The following is a 22,808-nucleotide window of genomic DNA, read 5'->3' on the forward strand; positions in this document are numbered from 1 at the left end:
AGATGATCAGCCAACATCTGTTTGAATGGTGGAGTAGGCTCGATGGGCCGAATGGCCTACTCCTAGATCCTTCAGCATAAGATAAACTAATAAGTGACCTCAAGCTAAGTGATGGAGGTGGGGGGTGTGGGGAATGATGAATGATGGTCACCCTGACATCTTGGGTACCCGTCATTGGTTCAAAAGGTTCAAACAAGTGATTGACTTGTAAACTACCAGCCTCTAGAAATAAAGTATATTAAGGAGTGCTCGGAAACAAGGGCCAGTCCTCGTTGGGGGGCCACCTTGTTCAGGTGGGAGATGGACCCAGGAAAGAGCGAGAGGAGTTCCTTAACACTTTGGCTAGAGAGAAGAATGCTGCCATCACAAGCTACTGAGATGATCACACTCTGTGCTAACCGTCCATTTGTCCTCTGGGACCAGTAAACCACTTTCGACTGTTATGGGTCCTATACTTTCCCTGTCTATTTAGCTAATGCTTCTTATCTAAACTGTTGCTTCTTAATAAACTTAATAACCTAACTTCAAATTACTTATACACACTTGCCTGACTATCTTAGGTACCTGTGTCTCCCAACTGAAAATCTTCCATCACTGTTGCAATGTAGCAGATGCGGTAGTCAATTTATGCATAGCAAGCCCCTACAAAAAGCAATTTGATAATGGCTGCATCATCCATTCTTCTTAGTGATGTTAGTTGAAGGATAAATATTGACCAAGACACTGGTAGAATTCTCATGTTCTTCTTCAAAATAGTGCCAGGTGGCCTTTTACATTCAGCTGAGAAGTAGGACGAGGACGCAGATTAAAATCTCACCTGAAAAATGGCAGCTCCAACAGTGCAGCACTCCTTCAATTTGGCACTGGAGTGACAGGCCTAGATTTTATGCTCAAATCTTCAGGGTGGGGCTTGAACCCACAATCTCTGACTCAGGTGAGAATGCTACCCACTGAGCCATGGCGCCATGAGCTTTTTTGTATCCTTTCCTGGGGTGTGGGCATCGCTGGCAAGGCCAGCATTTGCTGCTATCCATCCCTAATTGCCCTTGAACTGAATGGCTTGCTCAGCCATTTCAGAGGGCAGTTAAGAGTCAACCACATTACTGTGGGTCTGGGGGGTCACACATATGCCAGAGCAGGTAAGGATGGCAGATTTCCTTACCTAAAGGACATTAGTGTACCAGATTGGTTTTTATGACAATCGATGATAGTTTCATGGTCATTCTTGATTGATTAATTGAATTCAAATGGATTCATGTCCCCAGAGCATTAGCCTGGTTCCCTGAATTACTAGTCCAGCGACATCACCACCATCTCCCCCAGGAACACTTCCAAACAGACCGGCACCTTCAGTACTGGTCATACTGTCAGCTGAGGTGGGGTCTTCCCCATTACTGGCCATGCCATTAGCTATTTTCAATGTTCCAAGTGGAATCCCAACATCTTATCCTTCTTTTAAGCTGCAAGGCTACTTATGGATATATTGCCTTCCCCTGACAAAGTTGTGATGACCTCACTTTAACAATTTCAACAAACAATTGGTTAACAGCACAAAACACAGATGCAAGGAAACAGTATGTGGTTTTTCTTTTATTTCTTCATTAATCACAGTTTAAATAAGGCATTAACCTTTACACTGCTAAATACACAGGAACTTCACAGAAGGCTAGAGATTACAGTCGATGTTATCATGTGAATGCTTTAATGCACAGTGTCAGATTACTCTCAATTACTCTCACGACTAGATTGATGGAAAAGCCAACTCAGAAGGAAAAAACAGTAAAAACTATGAAATAAGAATGCTGGTCCGAACTGGCCTTGTATACTTTAAAACGGAACACCAGTGAAAACTGGGAAATAAGAGCACTGGTCCAAACTGTTTTTTCCTTCTGGGAACCAGTTTCAAATCGATGGGTCACCACCCACGCATTCCCCACCCCCCACATTCTAAATAGGACGGATATTTTGGAACAGAAGTACTCACCTGATCAAACCCAAATTATACGTAACATCAGAACTGAGGAATTGCTAGGTAAACAGATGGCCAAGATCCATCCAAATCTCTTGGTATACCGCTACACCGACAGCAGGATAATCTCTACCAATCAATCTCCAACTGACCCAGGCACAAGGTGAGGAAAACCCCCAGTTTGGGAATCAAAGTCCATCTGGTCATCCCGGGCAATGCTATGCTCGGCACTTGTCAAGTTACCAGGGAATGTATTTGAAATGAATTATATTTAAGCTCAAATCATCTGGAATTTTGTGCTCGCTCTCCCGAACGGCCTCCATAACTTTGACGTACAGGTTACTGCCAGTCCTCACTCACCAGTAGTACTCTCACCTGAGTCAGAAGCTTGGAGGAAAAAAAGCGGCTTTGGATCCATGCTTCCCAAAGCCCTTCAACGCTGAGGGTTTACCTCAGAGTCAGAAGGTCAAGGGTTCAAGTCCCACTTCCAGAGACTCAAGCACAAAATCCAGGCTGACACTCCCAGAAGAGAACTGAGGGGGTGCTGCACTGTCAGAGGTGTAGCCTTTTGGATGAGACGTTAACTGAGGCCTCATCTGTTCTCTAAGATGGGTAGAAAAGATCCCACCCATGACATTACTTCAAAGTAGAACAGGGGAGTTTCTCCCTGGTGTCCTGGCCAATATTTGTCCCTCAACCAGCATCACTAAAAGAAAAAAAATGGATGATCTAATCATTTATCACATGCTGCTTGTGGGAGCTTGCTGTGTGCAAATTGGCTGCCATGTTTCCTACATTATGAAAGTGACCACACTTCTAGGAGTACTTCATTGAATTCTTGAACGACCTTGGCACGTCCTATGGTTGTCAAAGGTGATATAGAATCATAGAATGGTTACAGTGCAGGAGGAGGCTATTTGGCCCATCTCGTTCATGTTAGTTCTTTGAAAGAGCAACTCACCTAGTCCCACTCCCCTGCCTTTTCCCCTTAGCCAGGCAAAAATATATATATATCCAAGTTCTTCCTCTTACTCATTTCCATCTTGGTGGCTTTCTGTTCTCTGTGGCTTGCCCCTTCAGTTATGATGTTTCACAATTGTAATAAAAATATACACAAACAATAAAGGTATTGGTGTCCTGTCAGGGGTGCCATCAAGTCAGGAATTGGTAAAGTTGTCTTAAAAGAAACTCTCACACCGTCAGTTGTTCATATAATACATTACAGTAATACTTATCATTTAAAACATAGAAACAAGCACACAGACGAAACATCAGTCTGCTCAATGATTACAAATCTCACCTTGTTTAACATTCATGATGTTGGCAAGCACATTACCAATCCTCTTGTACATGGTGTGACATGAGCACATTCACATTATCAATTCATATGATTGACTACATCCAGACTACTCTTGGCAGCTGGCTTGGGAAGGGGGTTAATAGATTTTTGTTAGGAAAGGGCATTGAGGGAACTAAGACACATAGATGGAGGCAAGGTGCAGATCAGCTATAATGAAACTGAATGGCTGAACAGGCTCAAGGGGTTGAATGTCCTCCTCCTATTCCAATGAGGGGCACTAGCATTTGTACAATAGAGAAATACTTATCTTTCTATTGTTAACTATATTTTCCCAAGCACATCAAGATTTATTGCCACGTCTACCTCAATTAGTTTTCTTTCAGCACTTGTAAACTGTAGGGTTCCCTATCTTTCTCACTCTTCCCTAAACCCAAGGACAGAATCATGCTAACCATCATTTTCTTGATTTATCTCCTTCCTGTTTCTTCATTTTTCAAACTTGGCCTGATGTCCGCACTGTATTTCCTGGCCCCGCTCTTAGATTCTTCATTCAAGAGGTTTCTTCATTATGATCTATCCAAATGCTTCCCTACCTCAATTGTCGAGCACCTTGTCTATGCCGCCGAGTGAAATAGTGGAAGAAAAGCATGCAGGAGGTGACTATGAAACCATACTTTTCCTGACACAGGTTAACTAAGCCATTTTTTTCTTTAATTCATTCATGAGCTGTGACTGGGCCAGCATTTGTTGTCCATTCCTAATTGCCCTTGAGAAGGTGGCGGTAAGCCGTCTTCTTGAATACAACTGAATGGCTCGCTAGGCCATTTCAGAGGGAGGTGAAGACTCAACCAAATTGCTGTGGGCCAGGCAGATTTCTTTCCATAAAGGGCATTAGTGAATCAAATGGGTTTTTCTGAGAACCCAGTGGTTTCATGGTCACCATTACTGAGACTAGCTTTTTTATTCCATATTTATTTAATTAACGGTATTTAAATTCCCCAGCTGTTTTGTTGGGATTTGAACTCTTGTATCTGGATCATTAGTCCAGACTTCTGGATTACTAGTTCAGTAACATATCCCCTATACTGTAGTCCCTCCTTGGCATGTATTGCAGGTGAAACATAATGTGATTCACTTCATTAAATACTTTTCTTCCTCAAATATTCTTCTCTGCTGAATTTTGTAGTACAACGCCTTTGGGGGTGGAGCGGGGAACACTAGCAATCCTCCTTTATTTCATGCTTCATTTTTGCAAGCCTAGGTATCGAGTATGGGTAGGCAATTTGACTTTGGGGGCATCCATAGATCATTGCCATCCACAGACACTTTGCAGAAAAAAAGTCATAGAATGAATGTGCAGCACAGAAACAGGCCATTTGGCCCAACTGGCCCATGGTGGTTTATACTCCACACGAGAATCCTGCCACTCTCATTCACCCAACTCAATCTGCATATCCCATTCCCTCATGGTTTTAGGACAATGGTCAAAAGCAAGAATTTTTTTTCTCTCATGTCCTGTGGGGCCTGGGGAATTGCAGACACGATGGGCCAAATGGCCTCCTTCTGCCCTGTAACAATTCTGTAGCTGAATCCAAGATTGAGATTGGTCAACTCAGCAAAAACTGAATTTAGGACCCTCTAGTCTTTATGCATTAGTCTATTCGCAATGGATCATCACAAACTGAGGAAAAATTTCATTTAACGGATTTTTAAAAACAATTAAGTTGTGTGAACTTGGTTAATGTAGAATGATAAACCACTGAAGAGGCCATTTCGACCATCATTCCAGTGCCAGCTCTTTTGAAGGAGTGGTCCAATTAGCTCTACTCTTCTATTCTTCCCCCATAGCCCTGTAAACATCTTTCCTTCATGTATTTATCCATTTCCCTTTTGAAAGTTGCTATTGAATCTGCTACCTGATCGCCTGTATGCCATTAATCATGGGTAGTCTTGAGTCTGGGGCCGAGTTATGATCTTAAAGTGCTTAGATGGATCCATGTTTAACCTGGCTCCCACCTTTAAAGGCCACTGTTCCCAGAGTTACCATGTGGAGAAAGTAATCTCGGAGCAATGATCTAAAAGGGACACAGTCTGAAGTCAATTAAGGAGCAATTAAGCTTCTGTCAATTGGCAACTACTGAAAATCTCTAGTTCTTGAGGAGAAAGCCAAGTTATCAAGGTCAGAGAAACCAGTGCTAAACCAGCTTTCTTTACAAAAACCTTGAGTTGTGATGGCCGTGAGATATGAGCTCGATTATATAAAACGTTTCTTCTCCTCATTTCCCTTCATTTAAACACTGACAAAGAAAATTAAAAAAAAGGTCCATTGCCTAGGCTTTTACATGGTGCAGGAATATCCCATTGACCTTCTGCCTTCGTGCCAGGCAACATCCCAGAATTATGACAATGGCAAAGAAGGCTACAATAATTAATATTAGCAATAAAAGACTCCACGTTTTCCAGTCTTGTGTGACCTCTTTGCAGAGGCTGGGCTGAGCCACGAACAGATGTGTTTGCGAGTGTCCATCATTGGTTGGGTAACGGCACAGGACTGACCACTTATCCAGGATGTTGACCCAGGCCAGACACCTGATCCACGTGGACTGGCAGCAATCGAATGGGTTACCGGAGAGCAACAGGGTCCGCAGGGTCCCATTCAACATCTCTATGGACTTCTCCTGCAGGGCAGTGAAACTGTTGTTGCGCAGGTCCACATTTTCTAAAGTCGAGCTCTTGCTGGTGATGAGAAGCTCAGTCAACTGGTTCTCAGACACGTCTAATGCTCTGAGATTGGAAAAGTGTGATAGGTTCATGCTCAACGAAAGAAGCCCATTGCCTTCCAAAGACAAGTAGGTCAACAGGGCCTCCAGGCCTGACAAGCCCTCGGGGTGAATGTGTATCCCCGGATTCATGGAAAGGTCCAACTCCACAAGGGGAGTCTGATGAAATGCATGGGGAGGCAAACACCTAATGTTGTTGTTCTGCAGATTTAAATGCCCAAGTGTATTGATTCTAGAGAAAAACACGCACCCATCCATGTGTTCCTCATGCCTACGAGTGCCCCGACAAACACTGATATTGTTGTTACGAAGGTTCAGGATTCTGATTCGGAAAAGACCCCTGAAAATGTCGGAAGGTAGATTCTGTAGGTGGTTGTCTTGAAGGTACAGATATTCCAGAAAGTTGAGGCTGTTCCCGGCCAGTGAGAGGTTTAGCAACGCATTGGAGCTCAGGTCAAGTTCCACCAGAGAGTTCAGCACATTCATCTCACCGATTACAAAACTGTGGAGGCAGTTCTTGCTCAGGTTGAGGAACCTCAGCGAATTCATGCTTCGGAAGAAGTCCCATGGAATGGAAGTTATCTCGTTATAGCTCAGATCCAAATAGACCAACTCGGTCAAGTACAGCGACGGAGAAGACTTGGTCACGTTAGTTAAATTTTGGTTTGGATTCCCTTCCAGAAGGGAGGACGGTGGGGAAAACCCTTGGATTGAATTCCGTGACAGATTGAGGTGCTGGAGGCGGTTCCTCTTGGGAAAAACTGGAAAATACAGCAAATTATTGTCGCTGAGGTCCAGCCATTGCAGACAGTATTCATCTTCGGATTCGGTCGTGAGGAAGTGCTCAATGCTGTTCTTGCTCAAGTTCAAGACTTGGAGTTGCTTGAGGTCAAAGTCAGAGATACAGGGTATGGAGTTCATGGCCAGATCGAGCACAGACAGGTTGGAAAGTGATTGAAAAGCCCCCGACTCTATCTCGATGATGATGTTGTGTTGCAGGTCCACGTGAGTCAAAGAGGGGGAACCTTGGAACGTGTGGTCTGAAAGTTTGGTGATGCTGTTCCTAGCTAAGGATAGCTCCTCAAGCACAGGCGCCTCTTTTAGAAAATCCTCAACAATGCCAGTGTACAAACTGTTGCCTGACAACTCCAGCCTTTTCACATATGGTAACCTGCCAAGCCCATGTTTGCTGAGATCCAAGAGGTTGTTTGCAAGGTTAAGCACCTCCAGGCGGGACAGACTGGCAAAGGCCCCTGGCTGGATAAACTCCAAGCAGTTAGACTGTAAATCCAGGTGCTGAATGAAGTTGTAGAGAGTCAAATTCTCCATCATCAGCTTCTTAATGTGATTAACAGATAAATCCAGTTTCCATATGTTAAAGGGGAGACCCGTGGGGATTATGTTAAGGCCCCTGTTTTGGCATAATGCTTCTGACTCTACCTAAAAAGGGGAAAGGAAGAACAAGACACATTTAATTTGTATTGTACACAACTTGCAAATCCAAACAATGCCAGAAATAATTTGGCCGGTTTCCCTTTCCCTCTCCTCTATTGCCCTTCCCTGCAGTAGTCTACTGACTCTTAAACCCAAGCTTAATGTCACTCAAGCACTACTCTCTCATTCTCTCTAACCCTGCCGACGTCTCGCCTTTTGCCCTTTTGTGCAAGTTTCTTCGCGAATAACAACATATCTGCCAAGTTAAATATTAGCTTTCTTAACAAATGGTGGCTGCCTCCAAGGGTTCAATTCTAGACTGCCAAGATTAAAGCCTATTTAGGCAAAACAAGCGTCAGGCCAGCCTCAATTCCATATCTAATTTAGTGTTTAGATAGTCACTAATGGATCTACAGCATGGCTTTCAATGGCCAGAGGGGTTCGGAGAGGAATTTTCCCAGAGTATTTTTTCCCCCTTTATGGCCCTGGGGCTTTTTTTTTGTCTGTTGCTGCCTCTCCCAGGAGATTACATGCCTGTGGAAGAAGGTGGTGGGAAGACAGGAGGGGAAGAATCTAGTCATGAGCAATCTGGTGTCAATGAGTGACAAGTTGCGGCAATTTCACACAGAATAGGCCAACTAGACCTTTCCTGCCCATTAGTTTTGTAGGTTCATGTGACAGTTCCCCTAATTTGCTGCCAATTGGCACCAGGTTGTCAGGCTCACTGGAGGACCACAGGATATCTTGCCTGAAATGCAGGCAAAAAGAATTGCAATGGTAGAACTTTCTCAGCTCGAGGTAAAACAGATTTTATAGCCCAGTGGTAGTGAGTTCTAATCGCAAGTGAAGAGGTTGAATTTTATAAATATGGTCCTTTGACAATTGGTACCTTTAAGGCTGCCATGAAATCTTCTCAATTTAGCTGTAATAACCTGACTGGGGTCTTCTACAATAACCTCACAGGCAAAAGGAGCATCAGTTTAAATCAATCCTATCCAAAAGACTGCACCTTGTACTCAGTACTGCAATGGAGCAAGGGTGTTACCTACTGAGGCAGGGCTAATACATAAACACATTTTGATGGTTTCCCTTAAGGGACGAATGTTGATAGGAAGAACACCACTGCTCCTCTTCATAATGCAAAGGATGCGACAGAATCTTTTACAACCACCTGAACAGGGAGACGAAGCACCTGTTGAGATGACCTTTGACCCGGAAGCAGTACAATAAGGAATATCTGTAATTTCTTTAAAACAGCTGTGGAATTTGTAATTGTTTTTAAGAATTTTTGGAAAGGACTTTTAAGAGTTTGCATCAATTGTAGAGGGATCAATTATAATTCTCTGGGTAAAAAGAAATACTGGCCCATGTGACCAAGTGACTTTTGACCTGGAAACATTACCAACAGGAAGGAAGTTAACATGCGAAAACCATTTGGCTTGCAGACGCAAAGTAGAGCAAGAGGCAGAAGGCGATCAGCACACTGATGCAGCAGCAGCACTTAAGAGGTATTGTGCGAGCAGGCTAAAAAGATCTAAAACCTGGAGGGCTGTGTGAATAACTCAGAGAACTGGGTATTTTAACAGAAGTGGCCAATTTGGGGCTATTGGTTGTCAATTGAAAAGGAATTCTGGACCGCTGCACCATAAGGAGCATTGTGACCTGAGGGAGAGAGGGCTTGTAGAAGTTTATGAAACTCAGAGGTGAAAGCTGTTGTCAGATAGACCCACTTTGGAACTATGAAGCTACAAAATGCCATACATATTGAAAGGAAATGCTTGTGGTTGTGCAAGACATACCTTTGTTGCATTGACTACTTAAAATAAACTTTACCTTTTTATCTGAAGTATCTTTTGCCTGTTAATTAATGTTTAATTTGCATTGATTTTGATTAGTGTTAAAGTAAAATGGTAATATTTCTCTTCACCTGGTCAATATTCAACCCTCACCCAAAAATCATTCAGACAGGTTACTTGGCCATTATTACAGTGCTGTTTGTAGAAGTTGCTTTGTGCAAATTGACTGCCAAGTTTCCCACATTGCAGTGACTAGACTTAAAGTGCTTCCTTGGCTGTAAAATGCTTTGGGACATAAGGTGGTCATGAAAGGCACTATATAAATGCACACGCTTCTTTAGCAGGCAACCAGGTGACAAGTCTTCAGCGGTCATTCCTCTTTCCCAACCACGATAGCCAACTGACCTCAGGCAGTAAACGCCCAGTGAGTGAATGCGTTTTGGCCCGGACTTTCCCTACGTGTTCTGGTCCTATTCTACCACACGGATTGCAAGATGAAGTAACAACAGCAGCAACATCAGAGACTGAAGCCCAGGGTATGTCACCTGACAGATGGTGGGCATCCCGCAATTGAGGAGTTTTTATTTTATTGGTGGGGCATTTTCGAGAGATTCTTGAGCAGGTTCATCTCGGTCTAAAGGCATCCAAGTGTAGCAAAGTGACTGACATGAATCCAAAAAGTGACAAATTTGGACAATCAATGCCTTTTATAGAATGCATTTTTTCATGGGATGTGGGTGTCGCTGGCTAGGCCAGCAGTTATTGCCCATCCCTAACTACTTTTCAGAAGGTGGTGGTGAGTTGGCTTCTTGAACTGTTGCAGTCCATGTGGTGTAGGTACACCCACAGTGCTGTTAGGGAGGGAGTTCCAGGATTTTGATCCCATGACAGTGAAGGAACAGCTTGGAGGAAAAGAAGAGTCATACGGACTTGAAATATTAACTCTGTTTCTCTCTCCACAGATGCTGCCAGGCCTGCTAAGGTTTTCCAGCATTTTCTGTTTTTATTTCAGATTTCCAGCATCCACAGTATTTTGCTTTTATCATGGTGTTCCAATGCATCTGCTGTCCTTGTCCTTTTTAGGTGGTGGAGGTTGTGGGTTTGGAAGGTACTGTCGAAGGAAACTTGGTGGGTTCCTGCAGTGCATCTTGTAGATAGTACACACTGCTTCCAATGTGCATTGGTGGTGGAGGGAATGAATGTTGAAGGTGGTGGATGGTGTGCTAGTCAAGTGGGCTGCTTTGCCTTGGATGGTGTTGAGCTTCTTGAGTGTTGTTAGAACTGTACTCATCTAGGCAAGTGGGGAGTATACAATCACACTCCTGACTTGTGCCTTATAGATGGTGGACAGACCTGTAGAATTCCCAGCCTCTGACCTACCCTTGTAGCCACAGTATTTATATGGCTGGTGCAGTTCAGCTTCTGGTCAATGGTAACTACCCACCCCACCCTCCCCACAGGATATTGACAGTGGAGGATTCAGTGATGGTAATGCCATTGAACATCAAGGGGCGATGGTTAGATTCTCTCTTGTTGGTAATGGTCATTGCCTGGCACTTGTGTAGCACGAATGTCACTCTGCTTCTGATATTTAAAAACTAAAAAAATTATCCAAAACATTGCTGCTAAAAAAGAAATTTGAAAACAAAGGCCTGCATTTTTATAGCGCCCTTCCCCACCTCAGAACCAACATCCTTTCAAGTTTTTTTTGATGCACGACCCAAGTGTGGGGGATGAACTCACGGGGCCAACTTGTGCTCACCTTTTGACAGGAATTTCCAGGTTGCTGCGTAGCCACATAACTTCGAGGAACCATTGGTTCAGAAGCCCCAAAGCACTTTACAACAACAGCGTATGTTGATACAGCACATTTAAAATAATAAAGCATCCCAAGATGTTTTAGGGAACGTTAGGACAAAATTTGAGATCGAGGCACAAGGAGATATCAAGGCAGATGACAAAAAGCTTGGTCAAAGAGTTAGGTTTTTAAGAGCGTCTTAAAGGAGGAAAGAGGCAGGCAGGGAATTCCAGAGCTAAACAAATTTGCAGCCGGTTAAACACTCCTGAAGCGCTGTTACTGTTGTAATGTAGGAAACGCAGCAGCTAATGCATCCTCAGCTAGATCCCAAAACAGCAATATGTTAAGGGTTAGAACAAAGAACAAAGAAAAGTACAGCACAGGAACAGGCCCTTCGGCCCTTCAAGCCTGCGCCATTCATATTGCCCGTCAACTAAAACATTTTGCACTTCCGGGGTCCGTATCCCTCTATTCCCATCCTATTCATGTATTTGTCAAGCTGCCTCTTAAACACCACTATCGTACCTGCTTCCACCACCTCCTCTGGCAGCGAATTCCAGACACTCACTACCCTCTGCATAAAAAACTTGCCCCACACATCTCCTCTATAGCTTTCTCCTCTCACCTTAAATCTATGTCCCCTAGTAATTGACTCTTCCACCCTGGGAAAAAGCTTCTGACTATCTACTCTGTCCATGCCACTCATAATTTTGTAAACTTCTATCAAGTCGCCCCTCAATCTCCGTCGCTCTAGTGAGAACAATCCAAGTTTCTCCAACCTCTCCTCATAGCTAATAACCTCCAGACCAGGCAGCATCCTGGTAAACCTCCTCTGCACCCTCTCCAACGCCTCCATATCCTTCTGGTAATGTGGTGACCAGAACTGCACGCAATATTTCAAGTGTGGCCTAACCAAGGTTCTATGCAGCTGCAGCATGACTTCCCAGCTTTTATACTCAATACCCCTATCAATGAAGGCAAGCATGCCATATGCCTTCCTGACTACCTTATCCACCTGTGTTGCCACTTTCAGTGACCTGTGGACCTGTACACCCAGATCCCTCTGCCCGTCGATGCACTTAAGGGTTCTGCCATTTACTGTATAATTCCTGCCTGTATTAGACCTTCCAAAATGCATTACTTCGCATTTGTCCGGATTAAACTCCATCTGCCATTTCTCTGCCCAAGTCTCCAACTGATCTATATCCCGTTGTATCCTTTGACAATCCTCTTCACTATCTGCAACTCCTCCAACCTTAGTGTCGTCTGCAAACTTACTAATTAGCCCAGTTACATTTTCCTCCAAATCATTTATGTATACCACAAACAGCAAAGGTCCCAGCACTGATCCCTGCGGAACCCCTCTAGTCACAGCTCTCCATTCAGAAAAGCACCCTTCCACTGCTACCCTCTGTCTTCTATGACCAAGCCAATTCTGTATCCATCCTGCCAGATGTTGGCTGGGGCTTAAATATTGACCCTGGACACCGGAGAGAAGTCTACCCCACTCTTTGTTGCGTTCACCTGAAGTTGGCACTATTTTGAAAAAAGAGTAGGGGCGTTTTTCCCAGCGTCCTATTCGATCTTTAACCCTCAACCTAAAAGCAATTAAAAGTATGCAAGGGTGCGTGTGCATGTGCATGCGAGAGGTTTGTATGCCAATTGGTTGCTTCACTTCTGACTTTGTAACAGTGACTACATCCATTTCATCGGCTGTAAAATGTTTTGGCAGACCCTATGATGAAAGGCACTGTGTAAATGCGAGTCTTTCTTTTCCAAGTGAAACCTATCCAGGAGGGTGGTGACCCTGTTTCAAAAGAGCCAACATCCTGTTTTAATTGTGAACAGGCTCACTGGAATGAAATAGCATTGTATTACGCTCTCAGGTATTCCCCCATTGTTACTCAATGCTCTTCTCTGTATTGTGCATTGCTTCCTCACTAAGCTCTCAATTACATGTATTGTATTATTGAACTGTATTATTTTGTATTAAGCTGTGTCATCTTTGCATTGGGTTTCATGGTACATAAAAGCAGCCAGTGTCAGCCATGAACGTAATGCTCTTAGTTCTTAGTGATACTGCCAATTTGCAGTCAAGGACACCGCTCTCAATCCTTATTTAGCTCTCTCAGACTCCTCGTTCCATAGAATGACAACACGAGAGTAGGCAATTCAGCCCAACTGGTCCATGCCAGTGTTTACACTCTCCATGAGCCTTCCCACCTAACCTCATCAACATAGTCTTCTATTCCTTTCTTCCTCGTGTGTTTATCTAGCTTCCCCTTAAATGCATCTATGCTATTCGCCACAACTACTCCTTGTGGTAGTGCTCTACACATTCTAATCATGCATTAGGAACAGAAGTAGGCCATTCAGCCCCTTGAATCCGTCCCACCATTCATTCAATCATGTCACGACTGATCTATATTTTAACTCCTTCCACTTTCCTTGGCTCCATATTCTTTTATATACTGTACCTTAACATGGCCTTCATTTGTATCCTTGAGTGGCAAGTATCAATTTAAGTCTATTAAATTACTCTCTGGGAAAAGAAGTTTCTTTCAAATTCCCTGCTGGGTTGATTAGTGACTATTTTATATTGATGCTTTGCGTTGGCCTCACCATAAGGTCTATTAGGTTACTTCTCAACCTTCTCTTTTCTAGTGAAAAGAGCTCCAGCCTATTCACTCTTTCTCGATAGTTATAACTTGTTAGGTTAGACGTGGAGGACTGTTGGCCTCCTCTGTTGTAGGCTAACCCCTGGAGAGAAATGATGGCATCTCAGAGCCCGAGGCAACTAGTTCCATGGATCTGGCTTCAGATCATCCAGCTGTTCAATTAGATCCAAGGCCTCTGGATTATGGGTCCAGACATACAACCACTATTGCACTAAGTGAGCTTATCGTACAGTGATACCAGGCCTCAAGTTTTTGAAGTGTGTTCATTTGTATACAAGGCTTAACAGCCACTGGTGCAACATTACCCAATGGCCTGAGCTATTTCGGATGGCGGGGCCTCTCTTCTCGCCATCTGAAGAGTCGGTGAGGAACGTATCCCTGCCAACTCCGAGTGCCCCACAGCCATTTTATGCTCCAATGAGCATTGAGCGGCTGCAGGCGGGACCTCTGCCCCTCGCTCGGGAGGAAGACCTGCCTTAGAGAGCTGCAGGCCAAACTGACTGGCCGGAAGCTTTCTAGTCCCTGCAGCGACTGGAGCTGCAGCGACAGAAGAGGAAGTGCATGAGGACGTCGGAGACTAACTTCGGGCACCGCAGGCCCAGGGTAGCGGGGTAGGGAAGGCCTGGGGTTGATCAGGGGAGAGGGTGGAGCTCGGGGAAGGTCCGGAGACCACTGTACTTTAGGTGGGCGGTGGGGGAGCACCTGATTTCAGAAGGGGGCTTCTGATGGAGGCACCCCCACAGCCTGAGACCCAAGTCCCTTGATTTCTGGGCTTCCACCATGCAAAGTCAATCCTTCCACCAGCCTGAAAATTGAGGCTGGGCAGGAATCAACCCTTAAGTCCAATAACAGCCCTTAAGTCCAACAGCCCAATAATTGGCCACTTAAGGCCCTCAATTGGGCCAAGGGCAGGCTTCCCATCCTAGGTCTTGCCCGTCCCCCTCATAAAATCGTTGCGTGGTTGGGGCAGGTGGGAACCCGGGAGTTGGGGGGGGTGGAGAATCCCAGTTCTTTTATTTCACACTCCACCCCCAACTAAAAACCTGCCAGTGGGGGAGCATGAAATTCAGACCTATGTGATTTGACATCAGGTCCCCTTGTACCATAGGCATAAGCAGAGAGAAGAAACTCTAGGCTGGATCCGCAGATATTTATACATTAGCAAAACTAGATTTACTGAAAGCAGTTATGGACCAGGTTCCTGGTCTTCCTTTTCTAACCATGTCTCTCTTTCTCTCTAGCGTTCTCTCTTTTTTGTCCCCCTCTCATTTCTCACATGGCAGCCATTTTGATGGAACAAGTTCATTGTTCTTCTTGGCAGTGAATACTGGTAAGGGGGATGGGGTACGTGGTGTAATGATTTATCGAAAGAGGGCTTCAATTCGAGGGACCTTCAGGAATTTTGAGGAATATCAGTTTGATGTGTGATTTTTATGGCTTTATTTCCTCATTAAATAAAAGTTTATATATTTAAAACAATCAGTTAGATTTTTGTGATGTATTTTTTTTTCTTTTCCATTGTTAAATATTCATTTGTGTGTTATTATTAATGAACGAGAAATGTGCCCACAATGAATTTCCGGATGGACAATAAAAAATTTGAATTGAATTGAATTATGAGGTCACTTGTCAGCCAAGGTGGAACAGTAAATAAAGAGAGAAGCCTTCATTCAGAAAGCAATGTGTAGCTTAAAGGTCCGGCACAAATAGGGGTTTAATGTGGGACTGAGTACAGTACTGCCACACAGTGATGTAAGAAGGCACATGGCCCAGAGCTAGGGTCAGTGTGGTATTATCCAGAGACATGTTAAGACCTAGAGATGGAGATAGCTGCATGCCTGTGCCCTTTACTCTACATATGTATATCGTTAGTAGTGGTTAATGATGACTTGTTTTTAACATACAGAAGATTACAAAGACAATTCCTTAACAGACATGTTCTGTGACCAACACCATGTGCCAGCCATCTGTGCACATCAGCGTCAGCTGCAGTGTCAACTCTTGAGCACAAAATTCAAAGCTGGCACTCCCACAGCAGTACTGAGCAAGTGCTACACTGTTGGCGATGTGAGTTTTGGATGAGAGGTTAAACGAGGCCCCATCTGCCTCTCAGGTGGAGGTAAAAGATTCCATGGCACCATTTTGAAGAAAATCAGGGGAGGCTGTCCCAGTGCTCTGCCAATATTTATCCCTCAATCAACATTAAAAAAAATCATCACTTTATTTATTCATGGGATGGGGGTGTCACTGGCTGGGCCAGCATTTATTGGCCATCCCTTGAGAAATGAATGGCTTGCCATTTCAGCAGGCAATTAAGAGTGGGCCTGGAGTCACATGTAGGCCAGACCAGGTAAGGATGGTAGATTTCCTTCTCTAAAGAGCCTTAGTGAACCAATGGGTTTTCACAACAAACAACAATGATTTCATTAGACATTTAATTCCAGATTTTTTTTTATTGAGTTCAAATTTCACCACCTGCTATGGTGGGATTTGAACCCAGGTCCCCAGAGCATTAACCTGGGCATCTGGAATACCAGTCCTGTGACAATACCACTATGCCATTGCCTCCTAAACTAGGCTACTGTTTTCCCTATTTTTTTTTTAATTCACTTACGGGATGTGGGCTTCACTGGCTGGGCCAGGATTTATTGCCCATCCCTAGTTGCCCTTGAGAAGGTGGTGGTGAGCCGCCTTCTTGAGCCGCTGCAGTCCCATGTGGTGTAGGTACACCCACAGTGCTGTTAGGGAGGGAGTGCCAGGATTTTGACCCAGCGACAACGGTGACTACACTTCAGAAGTATTTAATTGGCTTTGGGATGCCCTGAGGTGGTGAAAGGTTCTATATAAATGTACGATAAATACTTTGTTTTCTACCAGTACAGCCGTGCTATTGCCTCTGTTACATTGCAGCAGTGGTACGTTAGGTGGCAAGCCTCATCTCCGAGTCCTTTGGTACTAACCGTCTGACAAGGGGAAAAATCCATTGGTCGGGAAGTTGTTGTCACACTGTCCACAGCTATCAGAAGGAGAAGGAAATGTTCCATAGTTGCTGCAAGGAATACCAGGTGGAAGAAAAAAAAGCATTTACTGGCAGGAATTCAACGATATGGTTATAACAAAATCAGATCCAACTATAAAATAAACTCAACCATAATAATTTAAATAGCACTCTAATATAAAGAGAAAGCTGGAATGTTCACAATGCTATAATGTAAATACCGAACAATCCCGAGATGCAGAAATAGATACAATGTATAATTAAAAGCACCATGTCATTAACTATCACTAAAAGTAGATTACATTAAATTATAACCAGCAGGAACACTAACTCGGCTGGGGCTTTTTTCTCAAGAAAAAGGAAGGCTGAGGGGTGACCTGATAGAGGTTCTTTAAGACTATCGGCTGGATTTTAGGCTTGGTTTGAGGGTGGGAGGGCATCCAGGGGGTGGTGTTGTCACTGCCTACCCACCTGCTCCTGACCAGGGAAGGGGTTGGGGGGAGCGTTGGATGGTCTGCCTCCTTTGGGCCTAATGAGGCCCCTTAAGTGACCAATTGAAGGTCTCATTCTGCACCTACTTGTATTTTCCCCACAGCTGGGGTGGTGGGGTGGGGGGGGAAGAGGGGACTGGTTGTCCACACCAATCCCAGCAGCCTTAGCTGTACGTGCTGGTATCAGCAAATCGGAGAGGGTGAGGGTTGGTGTGAAAGATGACTCCTTTGGTGTTCCCTGGGTCCCTCTAACCCTCCTTTAACCTTCCCTTTGGCCTCTTGAACCCAGTCCCTCAGCACCCCCCCTCTTAATGTGACAGCATCACCACACCACACCCCCAACCCCAGACTGACCTGCGTTCCTCGCCGTGATGGGACTGCTTGTAGTCCCAGCAGTGGCCACTGATCCACGTCTGCGACCAGTTCGAACTGGCCTCGGGAGCCAAGGTAAATCGTGGGAAGAGCGAGGCCATGTTCTTTGGGAACTGGGCTGACCGATCCTTTGTCCCCTTCACTGTCAGGGCTGACGGCCTGAAGGTGCTGGGGATATGGTTCGGAGGGACCGGGGCATGCGTTAGAAACTGGAAGGAGCGAGTGGCTATGGTGAAAAGGAAACTGGGCATGTGGGAGCGACGCTCCCTCTCCATTGCGGGTAAGAACCTGGTCATCAGGTGTGAGGTACTCTCGCTGTTGCTGTACGTGGCGCAGGTCTGGCCCATTCCACACTCCTGCGCGATGGCGATCACTCGAGCCATCTTCCGCTTTATCTGGAGGTCGAAAATGGATCGTGTCTGCAGGGACGCGATGTACAAGCCTCTAGATAAAGGGGGAAAAAACGTGCCCAACATCGCCCTCATACTGATGGCCACCTTTGTGTGTGGCTGCATCAAGCGGTGCGTAGACCCTCAGTACGCAAACACCAAGTGTCACTACGTGCTGAGGTTCTACCTGTCCCCGGTGTTGCGAAGGATGGGTCTGGCCACGCTGCCGCGGAACGCTCCAAGTAGTTGGACCGTGCCGTACCACCTGTCCCTGGTGGAAAAATTTATGCAGAAAAACACCTTTGACCACAAGTCCATCAGGCAGTGGTCAGCACGTAACGTCCTAGAGGCCCTGAGGGAAAAGGAGAGGGTGGACCCTGTGGGATGGTTCCCCGAGCAGACTGTCAAAGTCATTTGGCAGAATGCCTCATCGCCAGAACTTTCCAACAAGCACCAAGACGTAGCTTGGCTGGTGGTGAGAAAGGCCCTCCCCGTCAGATCCTTCCTACACGCCAGGAGTCTCACCCCCTCTGCACGTTGCCCTCGAGGTGGCTGTGGTGGGGAAGAGACCGTTGTTCACCTCCTTGTGGATTGTGCCTTTGCAAAGAAAGTCTGGAGAGAGATGCAGTGGTTGCTGTCGAGGTTCATCCCGAGCAGTTCTGTGACACAGGACTCTGTGCTCTACGGGCTGTTCCCAGGGACACACACCGAGACAAACATCGACTGCAGCTGGAGGATCATCAACTCGGTGAAAGACGCGCTTTGGTCTGCCCGAAACTTGTTGGTCTTCCAGCACAAAGAGTTGTCCCCGACCGATTGTTGCGGACTGGCACAATCCAAAGTCCAGGACTACGTGCTGAGGGACGCACTAAAGCTTGGGGCAGCTGCCGCAAAGGCGCAATGGGGAAGGGTCGCTGTCTAAGACCTCTCTACCACAGCGCACCGAGAGACTGGGAACTGTTTAGAGCCCCTCGGGCTGTACAGATCAAAATGAAAGGCTGTAAATGATTGTAATATTGTTTGTACTGATGCACCTGGTGATACATTTTGTAAAAGTTTAACCTGGATTGTACCCTTGTAATGTTGTTTTTGAAATGGTTTTGAATGTGATTGAAGATTTTTTATGAATAAAGTATATTTTTACAAAAAAAAAAAAAGTGGCCACTGATCCTGGTTGGCGCTGCTGAGACTACAAAGCTGCCAGCCATAAGATTGGCCGCAGCTCCCTCAGGCAAGACTTCCTCCCGGGATAGGGGTAGAGGTCTCACCTTAAAGCAATTAATGCTGCTCTCAGCCATCAGGATCGTGGGTGGGCATCCCAACTACCGAGGCGCCCCCTCCTGCCACCCAACGTTTTAGCTGTGGGGGGGGGTGGTGGCAGGACCACAGTGCCATAAAACCCAGCCCTATGAATGGGTTTGAACAGAAAGAGAAATTGTTTCCACTTATGGCATGGGTGGGGGGGAGGGACGGAGAAACCCAAAACTACAGGCCACCAATAGAAGATAGTCACTAATAAATCCAATAGGGAATGTTGGAAAATCTTATTTACCCACAGAGTGCTGAGAATACTACCACAGGGAATAGTGGAGGTGACTAGTATAGATTAATTCAAGGGAAGCTAGATAACTGCATGTGGGAGAAAGGAATAGAAGATTAAATTGATAGGGTGAGATGAAGTAGAACAGGAGCAGCTTGTGTGGACCATAAACACCATCATGGACCAGTTGGACTGAATGGTCTTTTTCTATGCTGTAAATATTATGTGTAGCAAACAAAACTCAAACAGCACTATAATATATAAGCAATGCTCCATTGTATATACAGCTATAGCATAATCAGCACTGCAATATTAACAAAACTATAATGCATAATGAATCTCACACTATAAACAACAATCTGTCTTATGTATAAAAACACAACTTTTCAAACACCACTAACTAGTGCTTTAACATGAACAATTGACACGATGGTGTAAACATCAATATAGTAACAGCTATAACATAGGGTTTTCATTTAATTCATTCATGTAACGTGGGCGTCACTGGCTAGGCCAGCATTTATTACCCAATTGCCCTTGAGAAGGAGGTGGTGAGCCGCAGCCTTGAACCGCTGCAGACCATGTGGTGTAGGTACACCCACAGTGATGTTGGGAAGGGAGTTCCAGGATTTTGACCCAGCGACAGTGATACAGTTCCAAGTCAGGATGTTGTGAAGCTTGGAGAGGAACTTGCAGGTGGTGATGTTCCCATCCGTCTGCTGCCCCTGTCTCTTCTAGGTGGTAGAGGTTGGGGGTGGTTTTATATAACAATGTTATAATAGAAATATTATATATTCATTCTCAGCATATTGCTATAGTGCTGCAATAGAGATATGATGTAATGTAAACAGACTATAACAGGAGGCAGCACCTATATCCACATAAAAAATTGTAACATAGTGCTTACGTCACTGGATAGGTATTCCAGAGACCTGGACTCATGACCCAGAGACAAAAATTCAAATCCCACCATGGAATAAAAAGCTACCATCAGTGTGGTGAGTATAAACTACCGGATTGCTGTAAAAACCCATCTGGTTCACTAATGTCCTTTAGGGAAGGAAATCTGCCATCCTTACCCGGTCTGGCCTACATGTGACTCCAGACCCACAGCAATGTGGTTGACCCTTAACTGCCCTCTGAAATGGCCGAGCAAGACACTCAGTTATCAAGAAGGTGACTCAAAATCGATTTCAAGGGTAATTAGGAATGAACAATCAGAAATGCCCACATCACATGAATGAATAAAAAAAAATTGCAAGTAATAATAGAGCAGGAAAAGTGATAAAATTACCACACTATAATTTAAACTGAAGTTTGAAACAGTGATACTTTAGAAATAGCTTTTTAAAAATCTTATATTGTGATATAAATAGTGACATAATGTAACCATTCACTATATTAGAAACAGCCACGATATGAAAATATACAATATTGATAGTGTTACAATACAAAATGGGGTTGCAGAATAAAATGAGTTTAAGCTATACTATTAACCTTCTGTAATATAAATCATCCCTATACTGTAAATATATGTGCAGTGTAATAATGTAAATAGTATTTTGTTATATCTAACATCATATAAATAACACAAAAATGGTGCAATAAATCAAACTATGCATTATATTGCAGTACTTAATATTCAAACCTATAAGTGTGTTATAAACTGCACAATAAAAAGTGCATAAAATGTGCAATTAATATTAATAGCATTATAAAGAGTTCTGTAATTTAAACAGCACAACAATTTAAACCTTTTACAATATGACAGTATAAACAGCAATTATAAAGTTGCTATAACATAAACAACGCTATACTATCATTGCACAGGAGTAGCAAAGTAACAGAATCTAATCAGCATGTACTCTGACAATATCCAACCCTACCTCACCATAACCTCCCTCGACCTCTCCATAGTTGCTAAGTTACCAGACTGTTTGCCTGACATCCAGTACTGGATGAGCAGAAATTTCTTCCAATTAATTATTGAAAACAGAGGCCACCGTCTTGCATGTCCACTACAAACTCTGTTTCTTAACCGCCTTCCCTGGCCACTGTGAGGCTGAACCAGACTGTTTGCAACTTTGGCATCAGATTTGACCCCTAGAGGAGCTCCCACTCACGCACCAGCACTAAGGCTGCCTATACTTTCACCTCTAACATTTCCTTACTCTGCCCTGCCTCAGCTGACCTGGTGCCAGAAGCCTTATCCATGCCTTTCTTGGATCAACTACTCCAATGCACTCATGTCTGGCCTCCGACACTCGACCCTGTGAACTCGAGGTCATCCAAAGCTCTGTCACCCGTGTCTAACTCTCACCAAGTCCCCTTCACCCATTACCCCTGTGATTGCTCATCCAGGAAGCAATGCTTCAATTTTAAAAATCACATCCTCCTTTTCAAATCCCGACACCCCCCTCCCACCCCGCTATGTGCAATCTGCTTCAACCCCACAACCCTCAGGGATCTGCTCTCCTAATTCTGGCCTCTTGAGAGTCCCTGACTTTCATTCCTCACCTATTGGTGGTCATTGCCTTCACTGGGTCAAAATCCTGGAACCCTCTCCCTAACAGCACTGTGGGTGTACCTACACCACATGGACTGCAGCGGCTCAAGAAGGGGGTTCACAAGCATCTGCTCAAGGGTAATTAGGGATGGGCAACAAATGCTGCCCTAGCCAGAGATGCCCACATCCCATGAACATATAAATTTAAAAGTGGTGCCAGGGTCCTAAGCTCTGGAATTCCCTCCCTAAACTTCTTTGCCTCTCTACCTCTCTCTTCTCCTTTAAGACCTCTCTCTCTGGCCAAGCTGTTGGCCAACTGCCCCCTAATATCTCTTCATGTGGCTTGGTGTCAAATTTTGGTTTATAATCCTCCTGTGAAAAGCTTTAGGGCATTTAATTATATTAAAATGCACTATATAAATAAGTGTTGTTGTTGTAAAATGTAAACAGTGCTGTGATACAAATAGCATCACAAGATAAAATAAATAAAGAATGCGTTGGCATAAGTAGCACTTGAGCATACACAGCACAATCTGGACAGTCTATAATATAAACAGCTCTTTCTTATGAACAGTGCCGTAATCTAAACAGTGAGTAATATAAATAATTCTTGAAACAGAGTTATAATATAAGCACTGCAGCTTTTTAAGTGGAGGACGAATGCTGTACCCTGAGGGTGGATTGTTCCCTATAGTGGTCAGACTACACGTCCATAATCTTCTCTGATATAGCCAACTGCTGCCCCACAAAAAAAATG

At 44.5% G+C, this 22,808-nt stretch overlaps 1 protein-coding gene across 1 annotated transcript; it reads right to left on the reverse strand.

The window, feature by feature from the left end:
- Window positions 1–1,577: 1,577 nt before the first annotated feature.
- Window positions 1,578–16,836, reverse strand: LOC144682577 (transforming growth factor beta activator LRRC32-like). Its single transcript, XM_078545036.1, has 2 exons — window positions 16,716–16,836; window positions 1,578–7,489 (listed from the first exon to the last, which is right to left on the reverse strand). Exons 1-2 carry the CDS (start codon window positions 16,797–16,799, stop codon window positions 5,600–5,602), a joined length of 1,974 nt encoding a protein of 657 aa, XP_078401162.1. The 5' UTR covers window positions 16,800–16,836; the 3' UTR covers window positions 1,578–5,599.
- Between the last annotated feature and the right edge of the window lie 5,972 nt (window positions 16,837–22,808).

The sequence above is a fragment of the Cetorhinus maximus genome, chromosome 7, assembly GCF_964194155.1.
Source record: "Cetorhinus maximus chromosome 7, sCetMax3.hap1.1, whole genome shotgun sequence".
NCBI lineage: Eukaryota > Metazoa > Chordata > Chondrichthyes > Lamniformes > Cetorhinidae > Cetorhinus > Cetorhinus maximus.

Excerpts from the sequence above, each read along its gene's own strand:
- LOC144682577 (XM_078545036.1), bottom strand. The coding sequence starts at position 16,799 with ATGGAACATTTCCTTCTCCTTCTGATAGCTGTGGACAGTGTGACAACA. Across the intron at positions 7,490-16,715 it reads ATTTTTCCCCTTGTCAGACG|GTAGAGTCAGAAGCATTATG; the intron begins GTTAGTACCAAA and ends TCCCCTTTTTAG.